The 23,547-nt window shown below is 50.6% G+C and overlaps 7 protein-coding genes across 7 annotated transcripts; 4 read left to right on the top strand and 3 right to left on the bottom strand.

The window, feature by feature from the left end:
* The first annotated feature begins 40 nt into the window (after positions 1-40).
* Positions 41-3,943, top strand: FOBCDRAFT_322858 (thiamine diphosphate-binding protein). The gene is made up of 2 exons (XM_031189908.3): positions 41-3,020; positions 3,074-3,943. The coding sequence occupies exons 1-2, from the start codon at positions 410-412 to the stop codon at positions 3,616-3,618; spliced, it is 3,156 nt and encodes a 1,051-aa protein (XP_031033893.2). The 5' UTR covers positions 41-409; the 3' UTR covers positions 3,619-3,943.
* FOBCDRAFT_231184 (WD40-repeat-containing domain protein) lies at positions 3,903-5,523 on the bottom strand. The gene has a single exon (XM_059609855.1). The coding sequence runs from the start codon at positions 5,332-5,334 to the stop codon at positions 4,009-4,011; it is 1,326 nt and encodes a 441-aa protein (XP_059467836.1). The 5' UTR covers positions 5,335-5,523; the 3' UTR covers positions 3,903-4,008.
* A 183-nt stretch (positions 5,524-5,706) lies between these two features.
* FOBCDRAFT_189461 (major facilitator superfamily domain-containing protein) lies at positions 5,707-7,224 on the bottom strand (the record flags this gene model as incomplete). Its single annotated transcript, XM_031189910.3, has 3 exons — positions 5,707-6,876; positions 6,930-6,944; positions 7,000-7,224. 3 exons carry the CDS (start codon positions 7,222-7,224, stop codon positions 5,707-5,709), a joined length of 1,410 nt encoding a protein of 469 aa, XP_031033895.3.
* A 1,219-nt stretch (positions 7,225-8,443) lies between these two features.
* FOBCDRAFT_52025 (uncharacterized protein) lies at positions 8,444-9,632 on the top strand. Its single transcript, XM_054706838.2, has one exon. It carries the CDS (start codon positions 8,618-8,620, stop codon positions 9,491-9,493), a length of 876 nt encoding a protein of 291 aa, XP_054562813.1. The 5' UTR covers positions 8,444-8,617; the 3' UTR covers positions 9,494-9,632.
* Positions 9,633-9,999: 367 nt separating this feature from the next.
* Positions 10,000-12,865, bottom strand: FOBCDRAFT_145149 (uncharacterized protein; the record flags this gene model as incomplete). The annotated part of the gene is made up of 5 exons (XM_059608208.1): positions 10,000-10,620; positions 10,670-11,579; positions 11,630-11,786; positions 12,223-12,253; positions 12,371-12,865. 5 exons carry the CDS (start codon positions 12,863-12,865, stop codon positions 10,000-10,002), a joined length of 2,214 nt encoding a protein of 737 aa, XP_059465798.1.
* A 1,598-nt stretch (positions 12,866-14,463) lies between these two features.
* FOBCDRAFT_167932 (FAD binding domain-containing protein) lies at positions 14,464-17,080 on the top strand. The gene is made up of 4 exons (XM_031189913.3): positions 14,464-14,867; positions 14,926-15,548; positions 15,602-15,895; positions 15,945-17,080. Exons 1-4 carry the CDS (start codon positions 14,825-14,827, stop codon positions 16,902-16,904), a joined length of 1,920 nt encoding a protein of 639 aa, XP_031033898.2. The 5' UTR covers positions 14,464-14,824; the 3' UTR covers positions 16,905-17,080.
* Positions 17,081-18,421: 1,341 nt separating this feature from the next.
* Positions 18,422-21,806, top strand: FOBCDRAFT_298327 (uncharacterized protein; the record flags this gene model as incomplete). The annotated part of the gene is made up of 3 exons (XM_031189914.3): positions 18,422-19,021; positions 19,076-19,184; positions 19,249-21,806. The coding sequence occupies 3 exons, from the start codon at positions 18,422-18,424 to the stop codon at positions 21,627-21,629; spliced, it is 3,090 nt and encodes a 1,029-aa protein (XP_031033899.2). The 3' UTR covers positions 21,630-21,806.
* Positions 21,807-23,547: the final 1,741 nt, after the last annotated feature.

The raw sequence follows: 23,547 nt of genomic DNA on the forward strand, positions 1-23,547 counted from the left end.
GGGAGCCCCTAGCCAATGAGAACCCCAATCCCTGGCGGCCAGAACCGGGTTTGCCGGGGCGTCATAGTATTTTTACCAACAGCAGGACATCAAAGGCCAGGCCAGGCTAGGTACGTACGGTACCTAGCGACTTGAGCTCCAGCGCTGCTCATACCTAAAACAATTTCTTCCCGTCGTCTACTTGTTCTTCCCGTGTCCCTCCCAACTACCTATCCACCTTATCCATCCGTCAATTCAGTCCAATTCCTCTCCTCAGTCTTCACGGGGAACCCTTTGTTGACTTACTCCGCCGTTCCTTCGTGTCGCGATCAAGCTCGTCGAGGGATGCTTCCCATTCATATCCTCTAGTTCCTTTTTACCTACCTATACCTGTTCTGTTTCCCCACATACACAAACACAAACGCTCATCATGTTGAGGAATTCGCTCTGTAGAGCTAGCTCGCAGCTCCTTCGCGGTGCTCGATGCTCTGCTGCCTCGTCTACCGCCTCTATCTCGACCCTCTCGGCCCGTACATCATCATGGAAGCTCGCCGCCTCCCGCCGCCCTCTGGCCGTTGCTGCTCGTCGCAACTATGCGACCAGCGCGACTTCTGCGCCTCCCGATCCTAACGATAACTTCCTCTCCGGAAGCACCGCTAGCTACATCGATGAGATGTACATGCAGTGGAGGCAAGATCCTGAGAGCGTCCATGTCTCTTGGCAGATCTACTTCAAGAACATGGAGAGCGGCGAGATGCCCATCTCTCAAGCTTTCCAGCCTCCTCCTAACCTGGTCCCTAACATGACCGGTGGCGTCCCTCGCCTTGCTGGCAACCTGGCCATGGAGGATGGCTCAGATGTCACCAACCATCTCAAGGTTCAGCTTCTTGTCCGCGCTTACCAGTCTCGCGGTCATCATACCGCCAAGATTGATCCCCTCGGTATCCGAGGTACAAACGATGCCAAGGGCTTCTCCAACATCAAGCCCAAGGAATTGACTCTTGAGCACTATGGTTTCACCGAGAAGGACATGGACACCGAGTACACCCTCGGCCCTGGTATCCTGCCTCGCTTCAAGCGTGATGGTCGTGAGAAGATGACTCTCCGTGAGATTGTCGATGCTTGCGAGAGAATCTACTGCGGTTCTTTCGGTGTTGAGTTTATTCATATCCCTGACCGTGACAAGTGCGACTGGCTCCGTGAACGTCTTGAGGTCCCTACTCCTTTCAAGTACTCTGTCGATGAGAAGCGCCGTGTTCTTGACCGACTTATCTGGAGTTCCAGCTTCGAGTCTTTCCTGGCCACTAAGTACCCCAACGACAAGCGATTCGGTCTCGAGGGTTGTGAGACCCTTGTCCCTGGTATGAAGGCTCTCATTGACCGCAGTGTCGACTATGGTGTCAAGGACATTGTCATCGGTATGCCTCACCGTGGTCGTCTCAATGTTCTCTCCAACGTCGTCCGAAAGCCCAACGAGTCTATTTTCAGCGAGTTCGCTGGTACAAACGGTGCCGAGGATGAGGGATCTGGTGACGTCAAGTACCATCTTGGTATGAACTTCGAGCGTCCCACTCCCTCCGGCAAGCGTGTTCAGCTTTCTCTGGTCGCCAACCCTTCGCATCTCGAGGCTGAGGATCCCGTCGTCTTGGGCAAGACCCGCGCTATCCAGCACTACAACAACGATGAGAAGACTCACCGCACCGCCATGAGTGTTCTCCTTCACGGTGATGCCGCCTTTGCTGCCCAGGGTATCGTCTACGAGTGTCTCGGCTTCCACTCTCTCCCCGCCTTTTCTACCGGTGGTACCATTCACCTCGTCGTCAACAACCAGATTGGTTTCACCACCGATCCTCGATTCGCCCGATCTACCGCCTACTGTACCGATATTGCCAAGGCCATCGACGCTCCTGTTTTCCACGTTAATGCTGATGATGTCGAGGCTGTCAACTTTGTCTGCCAGCTTGCTGCCGATTGGCGCGCCGAGTTCCAGCACGATGTTGTCATTGACCTCAACTGCTACCGAAAGTACGGCCACAACGAGACCGACCAGCCTTCCTTCACCCAACCGCTCATGTACAAGCGCATTACTGAGAAGGAGCCTCAAATCGACATCTACGTCAACAAGCTCATCGAGGAGGGTTCTTTCTCCAAGGCGGATGTCGATGAGCACAAGCAGTGGGTCTGGGGCATGCTCGAGGAGAGCTTCACCAAGTCCAAGGACTACACTCCTACCTCCAAGGAGTGGACCACCTCTGCTTGGAACGGTTTCAAGTCTCCCAAGGAACTGGCCACCGAAGTTTTGGCTACTAACGAGACAAGTGTCAAGAGCACCACTCTCGAGCATATCGGTACCGTTATTGGAAGCACTCCCGAGGGCTTCCATGTTCACCGCAACTTGAAGCGTATTCTCGCCAACCGAACCAAGTCTGTTGTCGAGGGCAAGAACATCGACTTCCCTACTGCCGAGGCTCTGGCCTTTGGTTCTCTCGTTACTGAGGGTTACCACGTCCGTGTCTCCGGTCAGGATGTCGAGCGTGGCACCTTCTCTCAGCGACACGCTGTCTTCCACGACCAGGAGACCGAGGATACCTACACTCCCCTTCAGCACCTGAGCCAGGATCAGGGCAAGTTCGTCATCTCTAACTCTTCCCTAAGTGAGTTTGGTGCTCTGGGCTTTGAGTATGGTTACTCGCTGTCCTCACCCCACGCCCTTGTCATGTGGGAGGCCCAGTTCGGTGACTTTGCCAACAACGCTCAATGTATCATCGACCAGTTTATCGCTTCTGGTGAGGTCAAGTGGATGCAGCGAACCGGTCTTGTCATGTCTCTGCCCCACGGTTACGATGGTCAGGGTCCCGAGCACTCTTCTGGACGTCTCGAGCGATACCTTCAGCTCAGCAACGAGGATCCCCGTGATTTCCCCACTGGTGAGAAGCTTGTCCGTCAACACCAGGACTGCAACATGCAGATCGCCTACATGACCTCTCCTGCCAACTTGTTCCATATTCTCCGCCGCCAGATGCACCGCCAGTACCGCAAGCGTAAGTAAAAGGGATATTTCTTCTATTTTCTATAGGCGCTAACTTGTCTGCAGCCCTCGTTATCTTCTTCTCCAAATCTCTTCTCCGTCACCCTCTGGCTCGTAGCAACATTGAGGAGTTCACTGGCGAGAACGCTGGCTTCCAGTGGATTATCCCTGATCCCGAGCATGAGACTGGTGCTATCAAGGCTCCTGAGGAGATTGAGCGCGTTATTCTCTGCAGCGGTCAGGTTTGGGCTGCCCTTCACAAGCACCGATCTGAGAACAACTTGGACAATGTCGCCATCACTCGCATTGAGCAGCTTAACCCCTTCCCTTGGCAACAACTCAAGGAGAACCTTGACCAATACCCCAACGCCAAGACCATCGTCTGGTGCCAGGAGGAGCCTCTCAACGCCGGTGCCTGGAGCTTCACTCAGCCCCGTATCGAGACTCTGCTCAACAACACTGAGCACCACACCCGCAAGCACGTCATGTACGCTGGCCGAAACCCTAGTGCTTCCGTCGCCACTGGTCTCAAGCAGGTTCACATGAAGGAGGAGCGCGAACTCCTAGAGATGGCTTTCACTGTTAAACAGGACAAGCTCAAGGGCGAGTAAGCGGATGAAAACTGAAGGAACAGGTTTAATGGGGGATTACAATATGGATAGTATGGTATGGTAATTGCATGGCCACTAATCGTTTGGGAGGGAAGAAGTTTATAAAAGCCGCTGGATCTGGGGAGCAACTGAGCTTCTTATGTAAACCACTTGTATCATACCCTCCTAGACGAAGGACACTTTTGCCCTACATTGGCATGGGCTTGGGAACGACATAGCATGATTTCTTTTTATTGTTTAAGTGTTCAGAGCACCTGACGGGTCGTTTCATTTTCTACATCTGGCATTGCGTAGACGATACATCTATCTAACCTATTGATATTCACATTTGGTTCAAAGTATAAGTGAGTCTATTTTCGGTTGTATTTATTATCTCAACAAGATGCAATGCTACCTTGGCGCGTCCATCTCAACCTGCCACGGCCGTACGATCCCGTCATCGCCCGTTGTAACTAGCATCTCCTCTTCCCCGCGCCGCTCCGAGGCGGCATCGTATCTCCGGCACCAGCTAATATGATTAACCTCGAAGGGTCCATGAGCTCCGGGTTGCGAAGTTAGGAGTCTCCAACTCGTCTGCTGTTGCTTGCTCTCCTCGGTGTTACCCATGGTTTGGTCTTGGCTGTCGGTTGTCGTGACATGTTGCTCCGAGTTCTCGGCGTATAGCGCAACGATCCCATCGCTGCCAGTACTCGCTACGAGTCCTGTCTGTGCACTCCATGTCACAGAGTAGATATCGCGGGTATGCACCTTAGGTAGGACAGATGTGCATGTCCATTCTTCTCGTAGAGATCTCCGCATCGTATTGGGGATACCACCAAGAGCACCGGCACCACCTCCCGTACTATTCTCCTCCGCCTCATCGTCCTGCTTCAACGCCCATACCCTGATAGTGTTATCGGCAGAAAATGTCAAGAGTCGCGGGAAGCGATCTCCCTCCCGGGGTCGTGGCTCCCATTGAAGCCCCCAGACAGTGCCCTCGTGACCCTCAAGAACAGCAACACAAACCCATTCTGCATCACCATCTTCTCGCCAGATGCGCACTGTATTGTCGTAACTTGCGCTGGCGAGCACGTCGGCTGAGTAGCTGCGTCGAGCGTTGCGGCCAGGGACGTCGGGACACCAAGCAACAGCCTTGACATCGCCCTCGTGTTCGTTAAGCACAGCGATAGTCTCCCACTCGTCGTCTTCCTCAGATGCGCCGATATCCTCCCATATCCAGACTGACTTGTCGCGCGAGCACGTAGCTAGATAAGAACCCGAGGGGCTGAAGGCGCAAGACTTGATCTCCGAGTCGTGACCCTCGAGCACAAGCGTAAACTCCCACTCCTTGCTGGTAGCATCGCCATCATCGTCGCTATCATCATTATTTCTCCTCCGCACGCTCTGCGCCGTGACCTCAACCTCCAGGCCTCCCTCGTTCTGTTCTTGGCCCTCCCAGCGCCATATTCCAGCTGTAGAGTCAAAACTGCCAGTGACGAGACATAGGTTGCCGGGGCGCAGATGGGGCTTCCATGCGATGGAGCGGACGGAGCGGGTGTGGCCTCCGGTAAGGACGCTGTGGGCCGAAGCAGTCGAGAGAGAGAACACAGTGACGGCCTTTCCGTGAGCGGTTGCGATTAGAGGAAGAGTCGGGTGAGGAACCGAGGCCCAGGCACGTTCGTGAAGGTCAGGTTTGAGGGGCGCGAGGGCAGTGATGGAGGCCGAAGTCGGCGCCATGATGAACGAAGCCGCGAAGGCGAGAGGACGATAATTGAGCGATTGACGGCGATCTATGGAGATTTTAATGTATGGGAGTGTCGCCAGCTGGATTGGGCTGTTTAGGTAATAACCAAGAAAGAGTCGAGGTGGTGAAGTTTAACAGTTCATTTGAGTATTTCCCCTCCTTAGGTCAAAAGTTCACAATGGGATGGGGTTGAGTGATAAGATAAGTAGCGAGAACCCCTCCATTGAGTCAGTGACGTACTAAGTTTACATGGATCTAAACTCACCTCTAACCTACGATAAACAAGCCGCATAAAAGAAGCAAATAATTACCGTGTCAATTTTTACAAAATGACAGATATATATATATGGCTATATTTACAACATCTAAACCACCTTCGACTTAAACCATAACCAAGCCTCCTTCACATCACCTCCAGGCCTCAGATTCTGCTCCCTTGCTCTCTCGAGACCTCCCTTTCTGAACCCTCCTGGGAGGAGAAGCCATATCAGAGTGATAGCACCAAGGAGTCCGACTATTATAGGCTGTAGAACCTGAACTCCGGTCTTTTGCGCAATTGCACCAACCGCGAATGGTCCCACAGCTGCACCACCTCCTCCGACCGCAGCCGCGAACCCAATGGCACTGACGTGATAATCAGCTGGGAGTAACTTGGTTGCAGCAACCATGGCAGCAGGGAACAGAGGCCCCAGGAAGAATCCAAGAAGCATGACGAAGATGACAGAGGCGACGAAGTTGGGGACAAGCCAGTACAGCAGTTCCAACCCTATGGAGAGCATGAGATAGACCATGATGGCCGTCTTCTCACCAGTCCTCTCTGTGACGAAGCCCAAAACAACTCGACCCAATGTCAGCCCGAGCCAGAACAGCGTAACTGTCAAGCCAGCAAGGAAAGGTTTGGCATGTCGTACTCGAAGCATGAAAGTGACAATCCAACCCCCCAAGCTGACCTCAGTCGCGACGTATCCCAGGAGAAAGACGGCAACTATCCAGGTGATGGGTTTCTTGAGTGCCATGCGTGTTGTTGCACGGTCTTTAGCTTCGTCGTAGCGAACTCGCTGTCGATACACTTGGCCGGTTGCATCCCGGAATGCGGCTGTTCCAACAACAAGTTCAACCGCAGCAAGTCCTGTCATGATGTAGTAGAAGGTGTACCAGTTCAATTTCCCCTCAGTTACCATGGCAGACGCAATCAGAGGGCCAATGGTGCCACCGAGGCCATAGGCGCCGTGGAGGAAACCCAAGAGCTCGTTGGCTCTGTGCATGTTACCGATCCAGGCATTGTAGCCACTATCTTGGATACCGTTACCGAAACCAGTAAACAGCATTACGCAGGGTAGCGCTGGAAATGGAGGGTGAAGTGCCACGGGAATGTAGGCGATGAGACGACAGAGAGGCCCAAGAACTGCAACGCCTCGTTGGCCTAGGGTGTAGTGTATCCAGTTATTGGTGAGTGCAGCGACTACATAACCAGCTACAGGTACAAGAAAGAGAGTGGAGACGGTGGTGTAGTTGATGCCATAATATGTTTCAATCTGATCAAATTAGAAGAGGGTACCTAGTAGGCGATTCAGCTGAATACACGCACGTATGGCAGTAGAGCCTGTAGTAGTCAGCCAATGAAGCTCTAGGCTTGACGAAGGTAGGCAGTAACTTACCCCTGGAGATGCATCATTCATACCCATAATGAGAAATGAGAAATTGGTGGCATAGTAACGATACGAGTTTATTCGAGGGCTGTTCCAATGCTCAAGTTCATCGATCGACTCTCCGCTGTCGTTCGTTTCGGGCTGCTGCACGGCCTCCACAGAGCCCAACTTCTCTTCTAACTCGTCATGATTCTGTTGTTGAGTTTGCTCTATCTGGCAAGATTTCGAGTTCATTGAAGGATCAATAATAGGCTTGAATGTTGATCGTAATTGATTTTGTAGCATAAATACGTTGGAAGAGATATGAAGTCTTTTCATACAAGACCATTGGATCCAACGGTACTATCTATATATGCAAGGTCGGGTAAATTTCTCGCTAGAATGAACAATACATTCACCGCAACCGTTCGGGTACAGTACCTAGCAACAACCACTGAGAGATCCATAATTTATTTGGCCAGTTGAGCATCCAATATCAACTTTGTTCAATTACCTGGACTACCTAATGAGGTGTTGAGAACCGGGCGGGATAACGGGACGGTAACCCGAAACGTACTGTATGTCTGAGCCTGAGTTTAAGTCTAACACCATCTTGTGATTCATTTTCAAGCCGACCACACAGTAACATCAGCGGACACCATTTCTGTTCATTATCTGTGGTGATACTCGGGCATTTTGTACTGCAGTGTTTTGTAAGACAAGACACCAAAACTCATCACAAGCAAGACTCTCAATTCCAGAGGATAGATAATTGTGATGAGGCAGTGCACTATGCTCCGGCTTGTGACTTCCATGGCAAATAAAAACGGGTCAAGTTTAACTCGACCTCCCTTCAAGCAGTTGAAGTTTATTGGATATGATTGGCTCTATCATCTGGGGTCTGATATCCCCGGATCGTCGCCAAGGTTTGATATCAACTCCCACGGCCAAAGTTCGAGTGATAGAGAGACGGTTAAAGAGAAAAGAGAATCTCGGAGAATTCTTCATAGGTACCCATGCACGTGTTGAATTGTTACGTTGAAATGAGGCTGTGTAACAATGAGATGAATGCTACGCCACACGCGGGGTCTCTTACAACGTCATCGGCTTGTGCGAGCCCTCCACTCTCTTCCTCTCCAGTTTAGTTCAGCTACTTAGGTACTTTACCAGTGCCAGTTGAACGGGAGGCGGCTTAAAATACGACGTGGAAATGCCCAACGAATGATGCGCCTTGTACCAGGCAGTCCTATAAACGCCGTCTCGTGGTCTGTCTCATGCAGCTTGAAGAGGCTCGTCATCATCAGCTGTGTGATCAATAGATAGGTAGTAACTTTGGTAGACACAGAATCTTCTGCTCTATCTCCTTCGGTAACACCACTTACATCCCCAAACATTAGACCAAACTGCTGCTGCGCCACTCACCACTTCGGCTCTTATAACTCAGCTACTTTGCCTTAGTCTACCTCGCAGCTACAGGGCCTGCCTGCATTTGTCCTCATAAGGCTGACGTCCACCCGCTGAGTTCGGGTGCCTCTTCACTTTTGTCCAGCCACATAAGCTTCCTACTTCCCCTCCTCGCCTACCTTACACCAGAACCAACCGTCTCGCTCTGCGTCGCTTTACACTTACTTGTAGAATTCCCCATACAATGTCAAAAGACTACTACGAGTACGAAGAGTACTCTCGTCGCCGACGCGACTTTTCTCCCGACAACTACTCCGGCGGTGCCCCAGGGTCTCAGCAACAAGGCCCTCCTCCTCCCCCCCCTCCTGGCGCTCCTCCTTATGCCTCAACCTCCCGTCTTGATGACCCTTACTACGGCGGCATGCCTCCTCCTCCGCGGGAGCGCATGACCCTCGAGCCTCCCGAGTCACAGAACCGCCCACGATCTGTCCCACCAAACACCACCATGGTCCGGCGCAGCCGCTCTCGTTCCCGTCCTCCGTCAGATGACGAGGATTATGATGACAGACGGAGCTCGCGAAACCGCTCACAAAGTCCCATCACCCGCGCTCGGAATGTCGTTGATGAGAACTTCTCTCATTCCGCCGGCGGCATCGGCGCCGGTATTTTAGGCGCTGTCGTTGGCGGTCTTGTAGCTCGCGAGGCGACTGAAGCTGCAACACGCCGCAAGCACAAGACCCGAGGTTATGAAGACGAGAATGAGGACCGCACTCGTCTCGTTTCCACCATTCTCGGCGCCGTCGCTGGTGGCCTAGGAGCCAATGCTCTCGCCAATAGGGTTGAGGATTCGAGGGAGCGAGACCGACGACGCCAACTCGACTGGGAGCGTGAGCGTAGCTACGTGCGCGAGCAGGAGATGCCCCGCTACGAGCAACGGAGATCCAGTGACCGTGATAGAGAGGACGACCGCCGCGATCGTGATCGTGACCGGTATGATCGCGGCAGGGCCCTACCCCAAAACGATGATGATGATTATGACTTCGTCTATGATGATCCGCGATACGAAGATCGAGAACCCAGGCGACGTAGAAGCGAGGACAACTACCGCTATCGCCAATAGTCGACCTGTCTTTTTACCCCTCGACAGCCTATTACTACTTCATTATGACATCTCACGACAGTATTTATTTCCCTTGTTTTCTTCTTGTTTTCTTCCTCTCTTGGCTTATGTTGAGTGACGTTTAAAAACTGCGAGCGGTACTAGAATTGTTTTTTATTACCACAGGCTGAACCATCAGTCTGGATGTTAACTTTTGGAGATCTCACGAGACATGACTTGGCGCCTCTTGGATATTTACATAGTTGATACAGTTCTGTTTCTAAAATGCTTACGGTGTCATGTATTGGTTTCGTGTACCTATGAGAGTCCTTTTGACACATTCTCGGGCTGCTCCTGGTATCGAATTTACAATGTATTCACACACCATGATAACGATCATCGCAGCTGAATCACCTGTCCTGTTTGCAGCTGTTCAGCTCGATGATGACGTGCTGTCCAACCAATTCAACTCGATCGAAAGCAACGAGACCAAAAGCATGACCCGTCACCAGTAACAAGCCAATCAATCATATCCCTCCCTGAACCGTTGTCCACCGTCGCTCGCCCCGGTTGTTGGAGTCCCTGCCATTGCCTCCAGTGTGTTCTCGAGCATCCTGCTCTCGCTCCACGATCACCTTGAAGAACTGAGCTATGTCAGCAAGCGCGCGCTGCTGATAGTCTGGGACATCAAGCATTTTAAAGGTTGACTGGGTGTCAACTAACTGCTTCGCAATCACAGAATCTGGCTGGCAAAGTGTCCGGACGCACATTGCTCTGGCATTGACCTTCATGGCGCGCAGGAGCCCGCCAATCTCAACAGGATCGGCTTGTCGGCGGCCATAGAAGCGAAAATCGTCGACGTGGAGGTTGATAAGTTCAAGCTGCGTCTCCAGGTCGTAGCGAAAACCAACAACCTTGGGTCGGCCCTTGTTATGCCACGTATCTGCTACCTTCTTGAGCTTGTCAGGCACAAGCCGACCCTTGTCCAGTTGCACCGTAATATAGTCATTCAATGCAGTGCTAAGGTTGAACTCCAGTTCGCAGTAGATGAGGCTTTGCTCTCTGGCATTTAGTGAGATGGCGACTTGTGATGTCGGGCGAGACCGGATTGCGGGCTGGGCCCGACGAGAGGTATGATGAAGCTCCGTCTGCGGTTAAGTTAGTACAAACATCTGACGCTGTATTTCCCCAACATACCATGTCTTTTGCGAGTTTCTTGATGTTGTCCAAAATTCCGGTCTTCTTCTGGGGCGTCTTTGAGCTTTGATCAGAGCCGCCGTTAGGGCGTTCGAGCCACCCATTATCCCCAATCATTGTTTTTTCGCCCTTCTTGGAGCTTGGGTAGTCTGTTCCCCTGAAATAGAACTGCAGTGGTGAGAATACGGGAGTATCTTGAACAGTCCGATGATAGTTGCTGTTATTAAAGCCCACTGTTACGACTTGTGGGATCGGTGGAGAGTGTACTGCGATGGCTCGGGCCTGTCTCAATCCATCGGCAGAGCTTTTCGAGCGTCGAGGCCTATTGACCAGATCCTCTGGATGGCTTACCGACTCCCTGATCATGGAGGAATCATGGCTCCTCTTCCACTCTTGGAATGAACCCTCTCCAGCACCATTGAATTTGGATTGTGACCTGACGTGGCTGAGGCGAAGAGGTGATGGGCGGGCAGTTTGTTGAGGGGAGTAGACCGAAGAGGCATCATCGTCAAAGACCGGCTCACGCTCAAAGCTTCCCTGCCCTAAAGGAGAGACTGCATCGGGAATCTCTTCCATCTCGGCTGGTCGAGGCACTGTCCCAATACGACGAAGAGTCCCAAGCTGCAACGGAGAAGGCGGGTTGATATGTCGACGTTGTGCTAAACTGGCAGAGAACAAGTCCTTGGAAGAGCCCGAATGGCGACCGGGCATAAGCTCCGAAAAGGTTGGAGAATTCACATCAGAGGGACCATCTTCTCTAGTAGTCCAACCGTATGAATTCTCATGCTGTAGAAGTCTTGGTTTGTTCTTTCGTGGTGTTGACCCTGGAGTCGTTCTTGGAGTGGTCATCGTAGGCTTTTTCTTGAACTTAGCAGCCTTTGTTGGGCTCTTATCGACTTGATGACTGAAACTTCAGAATTATTAGTTAGAAATAGCGATAAATAGAAACAAATGACATACGCGTCCGTAATCTTGTCAACTTGGCTCTCAGTCAAGTTCATGCGAATATGAAGCGGTTGTTTGACAAGACGCTTGCGCGGAGATAGCGAACGCGCTCGCGACTCGAATCCTGGCGAGATATCCCGGAAATCTCCTCTCAAAGGCGTCAATATAGATGCTGAAGGGTCAGAGTAGCGCCCTCTATTCGAACTGTCTTGTTGCATCGAGTCCAGAACCTCGAATCTCAGTAGCCACTTGACAGTAGCTCCGAGTGATACAGGATGATGGTGACATATCACCACCGAGGTTCAGGCAAAGTACTTAGACGAAAGCCAGAAACCAAAAACAAGCATGGTTGCCGGCAATAGGTGAATTAATGAATGAATCAGAGACTTCGGTTGGTCCAGTCGAAAATTTGGGTGCTGAATTGTTGTCAGCTGGCAACAAGTGTCAACGATAAGCCAACACTAGCGAGCCTCTGACGCGACTTTGGGAGTTCGGTACCGCTTCATTGCAGTCTCACATATGCTACCTTGCTGTCGAATTGATCTAGAAGTCCCCAGCAAGGCTTGTTTGAGATGCTCGCATCATCTGCTTGTCACAATGTAATATACCCTGCAACACGGCCTGGAGCATCATTTGTAACTAATGAGAGGTGTGTTTCCATCTGTAATCAATGCCACTGTCGAACCAAAGCTGAGGCGTGAAAGGGCCGTGGAACCTCCAGGAGTACAATACCCCTTTCATTGGCGGGGCAGTTACCATATCCATTGCTTTATCTTCGGCGACTGGTAGTTCTCTGATGAAAGGTGGAAGCGGCCTATCTCTGGTGGACAACCCAAACTTCCTCGCAAAGTTGGCGTTGGGTATTTCGCATTCCCTAACATGAGCATCGAACTGCTGTCTGAATGCGTCGTGGGTCAGAACTATGGAGTGATCATCTTGGACCAGTGCAGGCTTTTGATTCTCTTTCTTTCCGTTTCCCTTGTCCGTCGCGCGGAACATATGTATAATGTGAGTCAACTTCTCCGAACTGATGATTTTGGAGCTTAGTGATCGACGGTAATGAGTGCGCTCAATCTGTACCTGAGACTTTTCCGTGATTATCCTTTTTGGTAATTCGTCGAGGTCAATTGACTTTTCACCGACCAGTCTGCCCTTATGAATCATATTCTCATTCCATTGCATCTCGTGAAACTCTCTGGCCTTGAGCTGACGAAACGCACGGGTACCCCCGTCACGAGATGAAACATACATCGTATGTTCTATTATCCAGTTCTTTCGTATACCGATACCGCTTGGGTAAAGAGATGACCTTGCTATTATAGGTGAGTAGTCTGAAAGTCGAGTGCGATATCTTTGAGGGTGGCTTTTCCTCCACTGTATCAGGGCAGTTGTCGGTATAATATTGGACGTAACAGTTGTGAGGTGCGGGACATGAGGGAGTTCGAGATCAGTCTGCTCCTTTTGTCAGAACTAATGGTTGCCATGAGTCCAAGTGAGGGTTTTCACACATGTCTGTTCAGGTGATCATGTCTCCAACGCTGAAATGCTGCACCTGGGTCATCCGAATGATGGCAGTCGACTTCAATCATCTCATAGAGTACACCTCCTGCGTACCCAAGGAACTCATCGCCAAGGTGGTCTCGTAATACTAGGAAGACCTAAACCACGTCAGAAAGCATTCTTTGTCGTTGTGTGGGCATCTGACAAGCCGGATTCCATCACGGTACTGGTAGTTGCGAGGTATATGGGCGCAATATCTCACAAGAACGTTGCGGCATTCTGTGAGGTGTCTGTTAGTTAATGTTCTGAGTTTATCTCATGCCTACACTGACTCTCTTCGTCAAAGATATCTGTGATGTTCACGGACCGGTCTCTTGCGAGATACGCAGAAAATTGTGTGGTATCGTCCATTCCCATATCACCTGGTCTTGAATAATCGTTCGTTTAAGTCTGAATAGCAGCATACAAGCTTCGCAAGGTAGTTGTTCACGATATATATTGCGTTTGGGCATTCAATATATGAACTTTTCTGGTTGTTGTATGAGTAAGAGCACAAGATGAAGGTGTCCCCAACGTAGCGGAAGGGACATCTTGAGCTTGTACTTCCAGTGCAACGACACTCGTGATGCACACATCGCCTGAGGCTATGGAAAGAATAGCGACTTCCATTTTCGAATACTCAGCACTTGACACACGACAGGGAAGTTCAAAGGCAGGGTTCTTCTACATTTGACTCTAGGGTAGTCATATATATACCTTGGGTAAAGCTCAGAAAATGGTTCGTTGAGGCAATGGAAAGCAATTCTATATCTAAGGTGGTGTCACCTAGGTCGGTGGGCTTTCCGGCATGGAGACAATCAAGTCAATGGGGCGACTCCTTCTCATTGATTCACTCATTGAAGGCTACCTATTGTATCGAGAGAATCATTCACAGTAAAACAGTAAATCTTCCAATCCAATATGGCGAGCGGAATTTCTTACACACCGTAAATTGGAAACAGGACCAGGAACTTCTCGTCCTCATTCAACATAATCCCAGTCAATTGCTAACGCCAGACCATTCATTGTCAGACAGGACTGGATCTTGGAGAAATGAGATCTCGGCCTACTGCCCGGCATTCGAAGGGCCCACTCCCGGGCGCGCTGCAGTGCGACCCAATCCACTGGTGTAGTTAAGATACGTTAAGACCTGGCAGTATCTCATAGCCCAACCCTAACAGGTTTCATCATCACCCGGCGCCCCTGCAACCGAGACAAAAGCCGGACCCGGTTGCGGCTTCCCGAAATCAACTCCCGATTTCCCAAATAGGCAGTCTCGATTCCCTGCTCTCCTCTTTGCCCCAGAAACCCCACACTCAAGACAGTTGGACCCCATGACGACAAGTGATTATTCGTCTCGCCAAACCACGAAGCGGATATTTCCCGTTGGCTAGAACATTTCGGCCAGAATCTCTAAAAACAATGCGCCATACAGCAGATATGCACTCCACATCCCGTACCGAAGTCTGATGCCGTCAATTCCCCTCGGGTCTGAGTCGCACCAGACTTCTGCTTACTGCGTGTCCGGCCAGACCCCCGGCATCTCTAGATATCATGCCTATCGCATTTAGCATATAATATGCGACCCCCCATCAACTCTGCCTCTTGTTTCCTCAGATTGATCACATCAGTAGATACCTAACCAAACCACGCCTCTTCCTCTTCTACATCATGTCTCAATCACAGTCCGATCGCTCCCCATACTATGACATTGGTGAGTCTAAAGCTGTTGGCTATACCAACCAATTGAATTCTAACATCAATTCTGCTAGTCATTGTTGGAGCTGGCCCGGTTGGCCTCATGCTCGCAACATGCCTTGCTCGCTGGGGCTACAAGATCAAGCATATCGATAACAGAGCTGAGCCGACCCCTACCGGTCGAGCCGACGGCATTCAGCCACGCTCTCTGGACCTTCTTCGCAACATGGGCCTAAAGTCAGCAATCATGGCTCATCACCCAGCCCGCGTCTACGAAGTTGCATTCTGGGACCCAGCTTCGTCAGGAAAGGGTATCGCCCGGACTGGAACATGGGCCAGCTGCCCTGACTTTATCGATGCTCGATACCCTTTCACAACCTTGTTGCATCAAGGCCTGATCGAACGTGTCTTTATCTCCGACCTCGAGAAGAATGGAGCTCAGGTTCAACGGCCATGGACAATCAAGGGCTTTACATCCGATGAGAAGTCTAACCCCGAATACCCTGTCACTGTCGAATTGGAGCATGTCGATGGCACTGCCCAGGAGACCATTCACGCCAAGTATTTGTTTGGTGGCGAGGGTGCAAGGTCATTTATCCGCAACCAGCTTGGCATTGCCGTTCACCACAAGGATCCCATCGCCCATGTTTGGGGTGTCATGGACGGTGTCGTGAAAACCGACTTCCCTGATATCAAGGTAAGCTGAGCTTCTCAACAAGCCCTATGTCATGGTTTACTGACGACGCTCAGATGAAATGTACCATCCATAGTGAGCACGGCTCCATTATGGTCATTCCGCGAGAGGACAACATGGTCCGTCTTTACATCCAAATTGCATCCTCTACAGATCCCGATTGGAATCCCAGACGAACAGCCACCGAGGAGCAAGTGCAAGAATCGGCCAAGAAGATCTTGCAGCCTTACTCTATTGAGTGGGAGCGCGTCGAGTGGTATTCTGTCTATCCTATCGGACAAGGCATTTCAGAACGATACACACTGGACCAGCGAGTCTTCCTTGGTGGAGATGCTTGCCATACACATAGTGTAAGTCCTCCCGTGCTCCAATTATCACCACGCGCTGACACACCCACAGCCCAAGGCCGGACAGGGAATGAATACAGCATTCCTTGACGCCCAGAACCTTGCTTGGAAGATCCACGCCGTTGAATCCGGCTTCGCCAGCAGGGAAGTCCTCAAGACATACGAGACGGAACGCAAGCATGTCGCTGAGTCTCTCCTCGATTTTGACAACCGATATGCGAAGCTTTTCTCTCAGCGACCACCCGCGGCTGCTGAGGTCCAGGCTGCATCAGCCAACCATGGCAAGAACGATGTTCAAGATAACGAATTCATCAATGCTTTCAAGGAGTCGTGCGAGTTTACCAGCGGATACGGTGTTTACTACAAGCCCAACGTCTTCAACTGGTCACCAGAACATAGTGCACAATCCCCACTGATTCACCCCAAGGGGACCAAGCTACGAACCGGCCGCCTTTTTATCAACTCGAATGTGACGAGAGTAGTTGACGCCAACGTTGTGCATTTGGAACAGGAAGTTCCCTTGAACGGCGCGTTCCGATTGTTTGTCTTTGCAGGTGTCCCATCAAAGACCCGCCAGGCTTTGAAAGATTTCGCCAATCACCTCGGTAGCCAGCGATCATTCTACGCAGCTTATCAGCGGTCCGATCTCGACAAGGTCTCATACCACGAGAAGCACCTCCCACACAGCCGATTCTTCACCATCTCCACGATTTTTTCGTCCAAGAGACCTGAAATCGAAATCTCTCGCGACGTGCCCGGGGTGCTTGCCCGATATAGGGACCACGTTTACGCTGATGACCGATCCGATGCACGATTCCCTCAGGCGAAGGCTGTAGCCCATGCCAAAATGGGTCTTGATGAAGAGCTTGGCGGAGTGGTCGTTGTCAGACCTGATGGATACGTAGCAATTGTGGTCAGTCTTGTCGAAGGTAGCGGAACGGTGGATGCTTTGAACGAGTATTTCTCGACTTTTTGCACAAAGAAGTTGGGACCTACTTTGGCGCAGCTGTAGGTACAGCACTGAGGGAATGAAGACTGTTGAGCCAAAAGGTTGTCGAGACGCGCTGATTTGATGTAAATGATGGCTTTAGCGAATGTACATATGGTGTTTAGATCATCTTACAATTGAAGTTACTGCATAAGTATACAAAGGAAAGAATCTCTCGGCGAAGCGATTGAGAAGTGGTCATGTGTCTCTACCAGAAGCTCAGCAAATTAATCGCGAACCATGCCATTGCATATCCGTAGACGCCAACAAAATCCGATATCCTCAGACATGGGGGTGAGCCATCGAGAGCTCTGCTTTTAGGGAACAATTGTGTCGACAAAAGTTAGCATTGATTTACTATGATCTTTGTCCCAGAGAGTTCTTTGCTGAGCCTACCTATTCTGAGAACCATTTACTACTAACCTACCAGGAGTAGATTCATAACTTGACGGATAGAACAAGGGGTCTTTGTCCTAGGTTTTTTTTTTTTTTTTTTTTTTTTTTTTTTAGGTGCATGGTCTTATCTAAGTTGGTAAATTACCTACGAAAGGCAAGGTAGTTGTACAAAGTCTCAGGATCGATCAACCGAGATCTCTCCAAACGTCTCACTCCTACCCTCGCGTGCTCAGAAGACCCAAATCAGATAACAGCAGCATCCATCACTCTCGTTTTGATCATGCTAGTTTAAATAATTGGGCTCCTGAGGTCATCCAATTAACTACGTGAATTTGACCAATTGCGGCGACGTCACGCGTAGCCCCACCTGACCTGTCAGTGCGGGCGCACTGACCTCCACCTGCATGTCCTGAGAGGCTGAAAGACTTCACGTCTTTCAACTGACCACTGTAGGTAACCTTCCACAGCGACATCATCCCCTACGGGCTTGCGTGGTCGTGATGGCATCACCGGAACGATTTGGATAAAGGAGAACTAATTGGGAAGTGGCTGTAGCAACACGACGCGACGCCACTGTTGTCGCGCTCACGCGTCTTGGGCCCGAGCTCGAGTGATCTGGCGTGGTAAAAACCGAACTCGACTATTCGACTCGAACCCTCCTCCTTTCTTCTCTCAACCATCAACATCAACTGCAGCTTCGATCAGCTTCATTTTGACTCGTTCGTAACTTCTATTCTTGTAAGAACAATTTCGCATTGGCTTCGCAGCTTCCCGATTTCACTTTCGATTCACCGCTCGTACTTTACACTTGACATTCAGCACTTGACACTGCTTGACACTTGCTGGCACCTGCACCACGGTTTGCTTCTGCTTCATTGTCACTGCGATACAATACAACACCAATAGCACGTTACTGGCAGCCCGGGTTGCTTTGTTGACATCGCATTTCCCTGTCGGCTGTTTTACTTCTCTCCTCGTTTTCCAGCTGGATCACGATAACTTCATTCCACTTCACTTCAACTACACTTCACCTTATCTTTCACTTCACTTCACTTTTCTTCTTTCACGAACGCGACTGCTTCAGCTGGTCCAAGTTCCACATTGCACTTTCTAATTTTCACTTCAAACCCAACATTTCGCTCATCATGTCTTTCTCGCTTCAATCGCGCATTTCGGTCCACCAGTCCGCTAATCAAAATGGAAGCCCCGTGCCTTCGCATCTCGTGGAAGCTGCCGAAAGGCGACGGGAGCGACAGCAGCTGCAGATTGCCTCCAAGGCTAAAGCAACTACCCAGGTTCAAGTCTCCCTGCCTTCGCCAAAGGTTGAGTTTGTTACTCCTCCCAGGCAGATCAGGCGACCTACTGCGCGTCTTTTGATTGACTCACCACTTCCGCGCCGCGAGATTTTTCAAGATCCCGTTCTTCACAAAAGATTCATTGCCACAGAGTCTCCTCCCCATCTTAATCTTTACAGCAACCGAAAACCCCGACATAAACCAAAGGCCGAAACTGTCAACACAAATGACGAGGCCCCCAGCACACCCACACCCAAAACTACCACTACCTCTATCTCTGACCCCAATCTTGTTGTTGTCGATGGCATACAGACACGCAAGCGTCGCGCCGAAGATACTGAGATCGACCTTGTTGCCGCACAAATCGGTGTCACTGACACTTCCATCCCTATCGTTACTCTTCGCCAAGGAGAGACTGTTCCTAGCGAGGAACCTGGCCAACAGGCCCATGTAAGCCCATCTCTTGTTATTTGCATGCATGCCCTTACTGACCTGATACTACAGACCTCTAACCGCATGCTCGGAATTACACCAGGCGCCAGATCTATCACCAGGATGATATCTAGCCTCTATTCGGCCTTCACAGGCATTGGTGAGACGATCACCAGAATCTGTAAGTTTTAGCCTCCACATAACATTGACAGTCTTGTGTTCCTTCTGTTCTAATTCGTTACTAGTACGACCTCAGTCCTATCAAATCGCTGAATGTCGCTCTTACTTGAGTGAAAACCAAGTCAGCAACAAGCGTGTCAAGATTAGCACCAGTTGTGATGACAACGCGGCTTCCAACACATGCGCTCCTGGTCAGAGTGCTGGGCTCCGCTGGATCGACCAAGATGGCCTTACCACATTGGTGGCTGACTATAAGTACTTCGCCAAGTCCTTCATGACAGTCTGGGAATGCCTTGAGCAAAAAGCTCGACAAGAAGCAAACAAAGACCTGGCACCACTTAGCGCTGACATAGTCGATGCCAACAATCGTTATGAGGCGCACGACCATGACTTTTACGATATCTTCACTTTGCAACTGCAGAGGATTTATGACTACTTGAACAGAATCTACGAAATCGGCGTTATCGTCAAAATTCGGGACAGCAACGAATTTGTTCCTCCCGTTCTTGACTACGGACTTTCTGCAGAGTTCGCCGCACACCTCGAATCGATTAAGCACTTTCTATCCGGTCCGGCGCTTCCTGTTGTTTGCAACAATATTCTCAAGAAATGTGGGGAAGATTACTGGAACGTTTCACAGGCATTCCTGGATCGAGTTGTGCTTGATATTAAGGCTATCCTTCGCAACCTTCCCGCCCCAAGCTACGTTGACTCTGAAGAGTATCGTGGCAAGCTACAGGACATGTTCCCTACCCCACCACGAACTGACCTCGAGACGCGTTTCTTACTGCCAGGATCATTTCCTGAATTCGATGAGCTTAAGGAGCGAATCGATAAAAATCTTGATGAACAGACTGCTTCATTCACTGAGGCAGCAGCTACAAAACCCGCCGTTCAGGCTGCTCTACCTGAGCCAGTGCCATCGTCCCCTCGCCCTGATGTCACTCGCCCTCACTACTACAAAACAGACTTTCTTCTCGCTGGGTTTGCTCATGAGAAGATCAAGCGGATAACACCCGCGGATTATCGCCAAACCTTTTATGAGGAAAGCAACGAACATCAAGCCCTAAAAACTCAATATATCACCGACTTCGCTCCCAAGGTTCCTCTTACCTCAAATGAAACCGGAACTCTCCGATCTATTCTTCGGAATCGACGAAAGCATCCGTCAAAGGTTACGCCCAAGCGTCTTCGCGTAACATGTCGACCCAAGGCTGTACGCTTTACGGACGACACCATCAGTCCGAAACCAAGAACACATCTGGGTCTAGATGTACCCAAGCAGATTAACTATGACGAGGAAACGGGAGAGGCCATTCCTCCGACCCAAGCATTTCAGGAGCAACGCCCTCATTGGACCCGTGGATGGCTCAACATACCACCTGTTCCCGCCGAGGAGCCACCCAAGAATACCACATTCAATCCTTTTAGCGTTGCTGAATGTCTCCGCCGTCGCCGCTTAGAAGAGCACGATGGACGTGACTTCGATACGCGTATCAGAGAGATATTTGAGCTTCCTTCCCTCGATCTCCAGATCAGCGACGACTCAAAGGCCGGGATTGACCATGAAGTCGAAGAGGCCACTCAAAAAGCTGCTGAAGAGACTCGTTTGGCTGCTGAGGCAGCGCAGCGTGAGGCGGAGGAGAGGGCTCGGAAAGAGCGCGAGGAACGCCTCGCTCGATCTGGAGGACTTCGCGAGCCTAATCAGACATTCGTTGCACCAGTCTCACCAGAATGGCACACAAGGGCAATGAACACACTCAATGCTGCATCGTCCACAAGCCTTGCGAAGTCTGCCGAGGGTGTTGATCTCCGAAAACACGACTTTGCCAAGATCGTGTCCTCAACTGAATGGCTAAATGACGAAATTGTCAACGCGTCTCTTGTCTGGCTCGATCGAGCTATCAACTCAGCTGCCGGCATTAAGGATGTCAAGCGGAACACTCGCAAGATCTGGACCCCGGGCTCATTCTTCTTCAAACGCCTTCAAGATCAAGGCACCGGCAATACCCAGAGGACACTGCGCCGATACGGCATCGAGAAAAGAAACTTTCTCGACATTGATACCATTCTCTTACCCATTTGCGAGCATTCCCACTGGACATTGCTCGTCATTCGTCCCTCCAAGCGAACAGTTGCCCACATGGACTCGATCAATGCAGGCGGCAATCGTTCTTACACCGCGCGTGCCATGGCGTGGATCCGAGACATTTTGGAGGAGAGATTCATTGAGGATGAATGGAAGATCATTCTCCACGAGGCTCCTCTACAGAACAACGGCCATGACTGCGGTGTTCATACTATCACCAACGCTATGTGCCTCTCCTTGGGCATTAGTCCTATTGAGGCATACACTGCCGACGACATGCCCACTCAACGTATTCGCATCGCCTGCATGCTTCTCAACGGCGGGTTTACAAATGATTTTGACCTGCGAGTTTATTAGGATTCCAATACCACTATCGGATAACACTTATCAAATACAGACTACTTTATTATGGCTTATGGAAGGGGCAGGCATGGCTTTTTTGTACAAGGCGTTCAGGCAGAGAATGTACCGGGGAAAGTACCGGGGAAAAGTGTTTCGGGTGAGATACCACTGCATTGCATTCATTGTAGGAGTTATAGTTATTATTTGGTCCACGAAGGGACGACTGTTGGTCTAGCCCAGCCGCAGTGCTGGATGAATAAATACATAAATACAATTCTCAATACTCAATTTTCTCTGCTCTGCATCATCAAGTATGCTCGGGATTAGGTGCCTAGCCCATGATAAGACTTGGTGTTTCTTATTGTGTCTTAGAATTTAAACATGAATAACATTCTAGACTCCTTTCCTCGCGAGGTTTGTATTTGCGTGTTATTGCAACTTTCCCCGCCATAACCTCTGGTCTGCCACGGATAGCAACCGGGGCATGCTGTGAGTGGCTTGTAATTAATCCCAACCCCAAGGAGACGGGAGCTGATGGGTTCTGAGCGCTCTTGGGCAGTCTCGAGAGAGAAGCGCAAGCCATGAACCAAATAACGAAGGCAACGATCACGCAGATTTCTGGACCATCGGCGTGTCATTGTATTCCGCTTTCTCTTACGTACAGCTGCTAACTTGTCAGCCATAAGCGAGCGAGCTCGGGTAAACGAGCCTCAGAGAAAACAGCAACAACGGGTCTGTGATGCCATCCCCCACAACACCACAGGCCAAGTGGGCGACGCGTGGGCCTCCGGGTCTACTGGGATCAAAGTCGTGTCGTGTCGTGTCCTATGCTCTTGTCTCGTCCCCTCTTACGTTTCAATTACGCCGAGGTCGGCCATTGACAAGTTCCGCTGTCACCATCCAACCGTTCGCTTGGACAAGGAAATAGTTGGATCAAACTGGGGAATTTCTCATGGCCCAAACATGAGTCAACAGTAAGCGCTTGAGCCGGTGCTTCTATTGTTGATTAGATTGGGAGGACAAATGGAGCAAAACTTGGTGATTTGCTCAACTCGGCGTGGCTAAAGGCAAGACAGGACAAACCCAAACGCTTGGACACGGCGGCCAAGAAGAATAGAACCTTCATTCAGCCACAGCCCAAACACACTGCCCACCTTGATGGTCCTTCAAACGAGGACGGCTCAAATATGCTGTCAGAGAGAAAGCTTGGTTCCAAGAGAAAGGATTCTGTGTAAAGTACTGGCACCTGACCAACCGCCGCCCTTTGTTCACAATAGCGGAATAGAGGTCAAAGAAGGCTTGGCATTTGTTGGTGGTTCGCGTAGGGCTCATGGAGACCATTGGGAAAGCTTGGTAATGGGATTCTAGAAAGACTGTAGCAAACAGATTCCGACAAAGAAAGGCCGGGTCTACCAGGGGCGTTAGAGTAGAACTGATGGCTTCGACGTTCCACCAATCCCGAAAACCTTAACATATCCGATGCCCATGCAAAGCGAGGAAAGACCAATGTTTGCAGACTGGCGTGCGTGCTTGTTGGGTTGGCTCAGGAACTTCGGGCCACTCGAAATAAGGTATCGCATCCATGGCCACGGTATGCCGACACTAATAGGCGCGTGGTGATCCAGGGTCCTCAGCCGCAGGGCACTATTCGATATGTGGAAGCGATTTTGCCACAGGCAATGCACCAGAAAGAGGCGGATCGAGAAATAGGCCCGTTGATATCCACGCCCCAACTCAGTGACGATGGCCGGTTCTACTGTTGGACGACAATGAAACGAGCTGAAGGCAAAAGGGTTCTGGTTGTTTGTTTGTCATGCGCGCGGGTCTGCTGCAGACGAACCAGACCTCGACAAGTCAGATGCCTGCCCGTCTGCTCTGAATGATACAGTGTGTGCTTTATCAATGGGGGTAGTGCGAAACGATGTTACCCTCG

This window comes from Fusarium oxysporum, chromosome IX (genome assembly GCF_013085055.1).
Source record: "Fusarium oxysporum Fo47 chromosome IX, complete sequence".
Classification (NCBI taxonomy): Eukaryota; Fungi; Ascomycota; class Sordariomycetes; order Hypocreales; family Nectriaceae; genus Fusarium; species Fusarium oxysporum.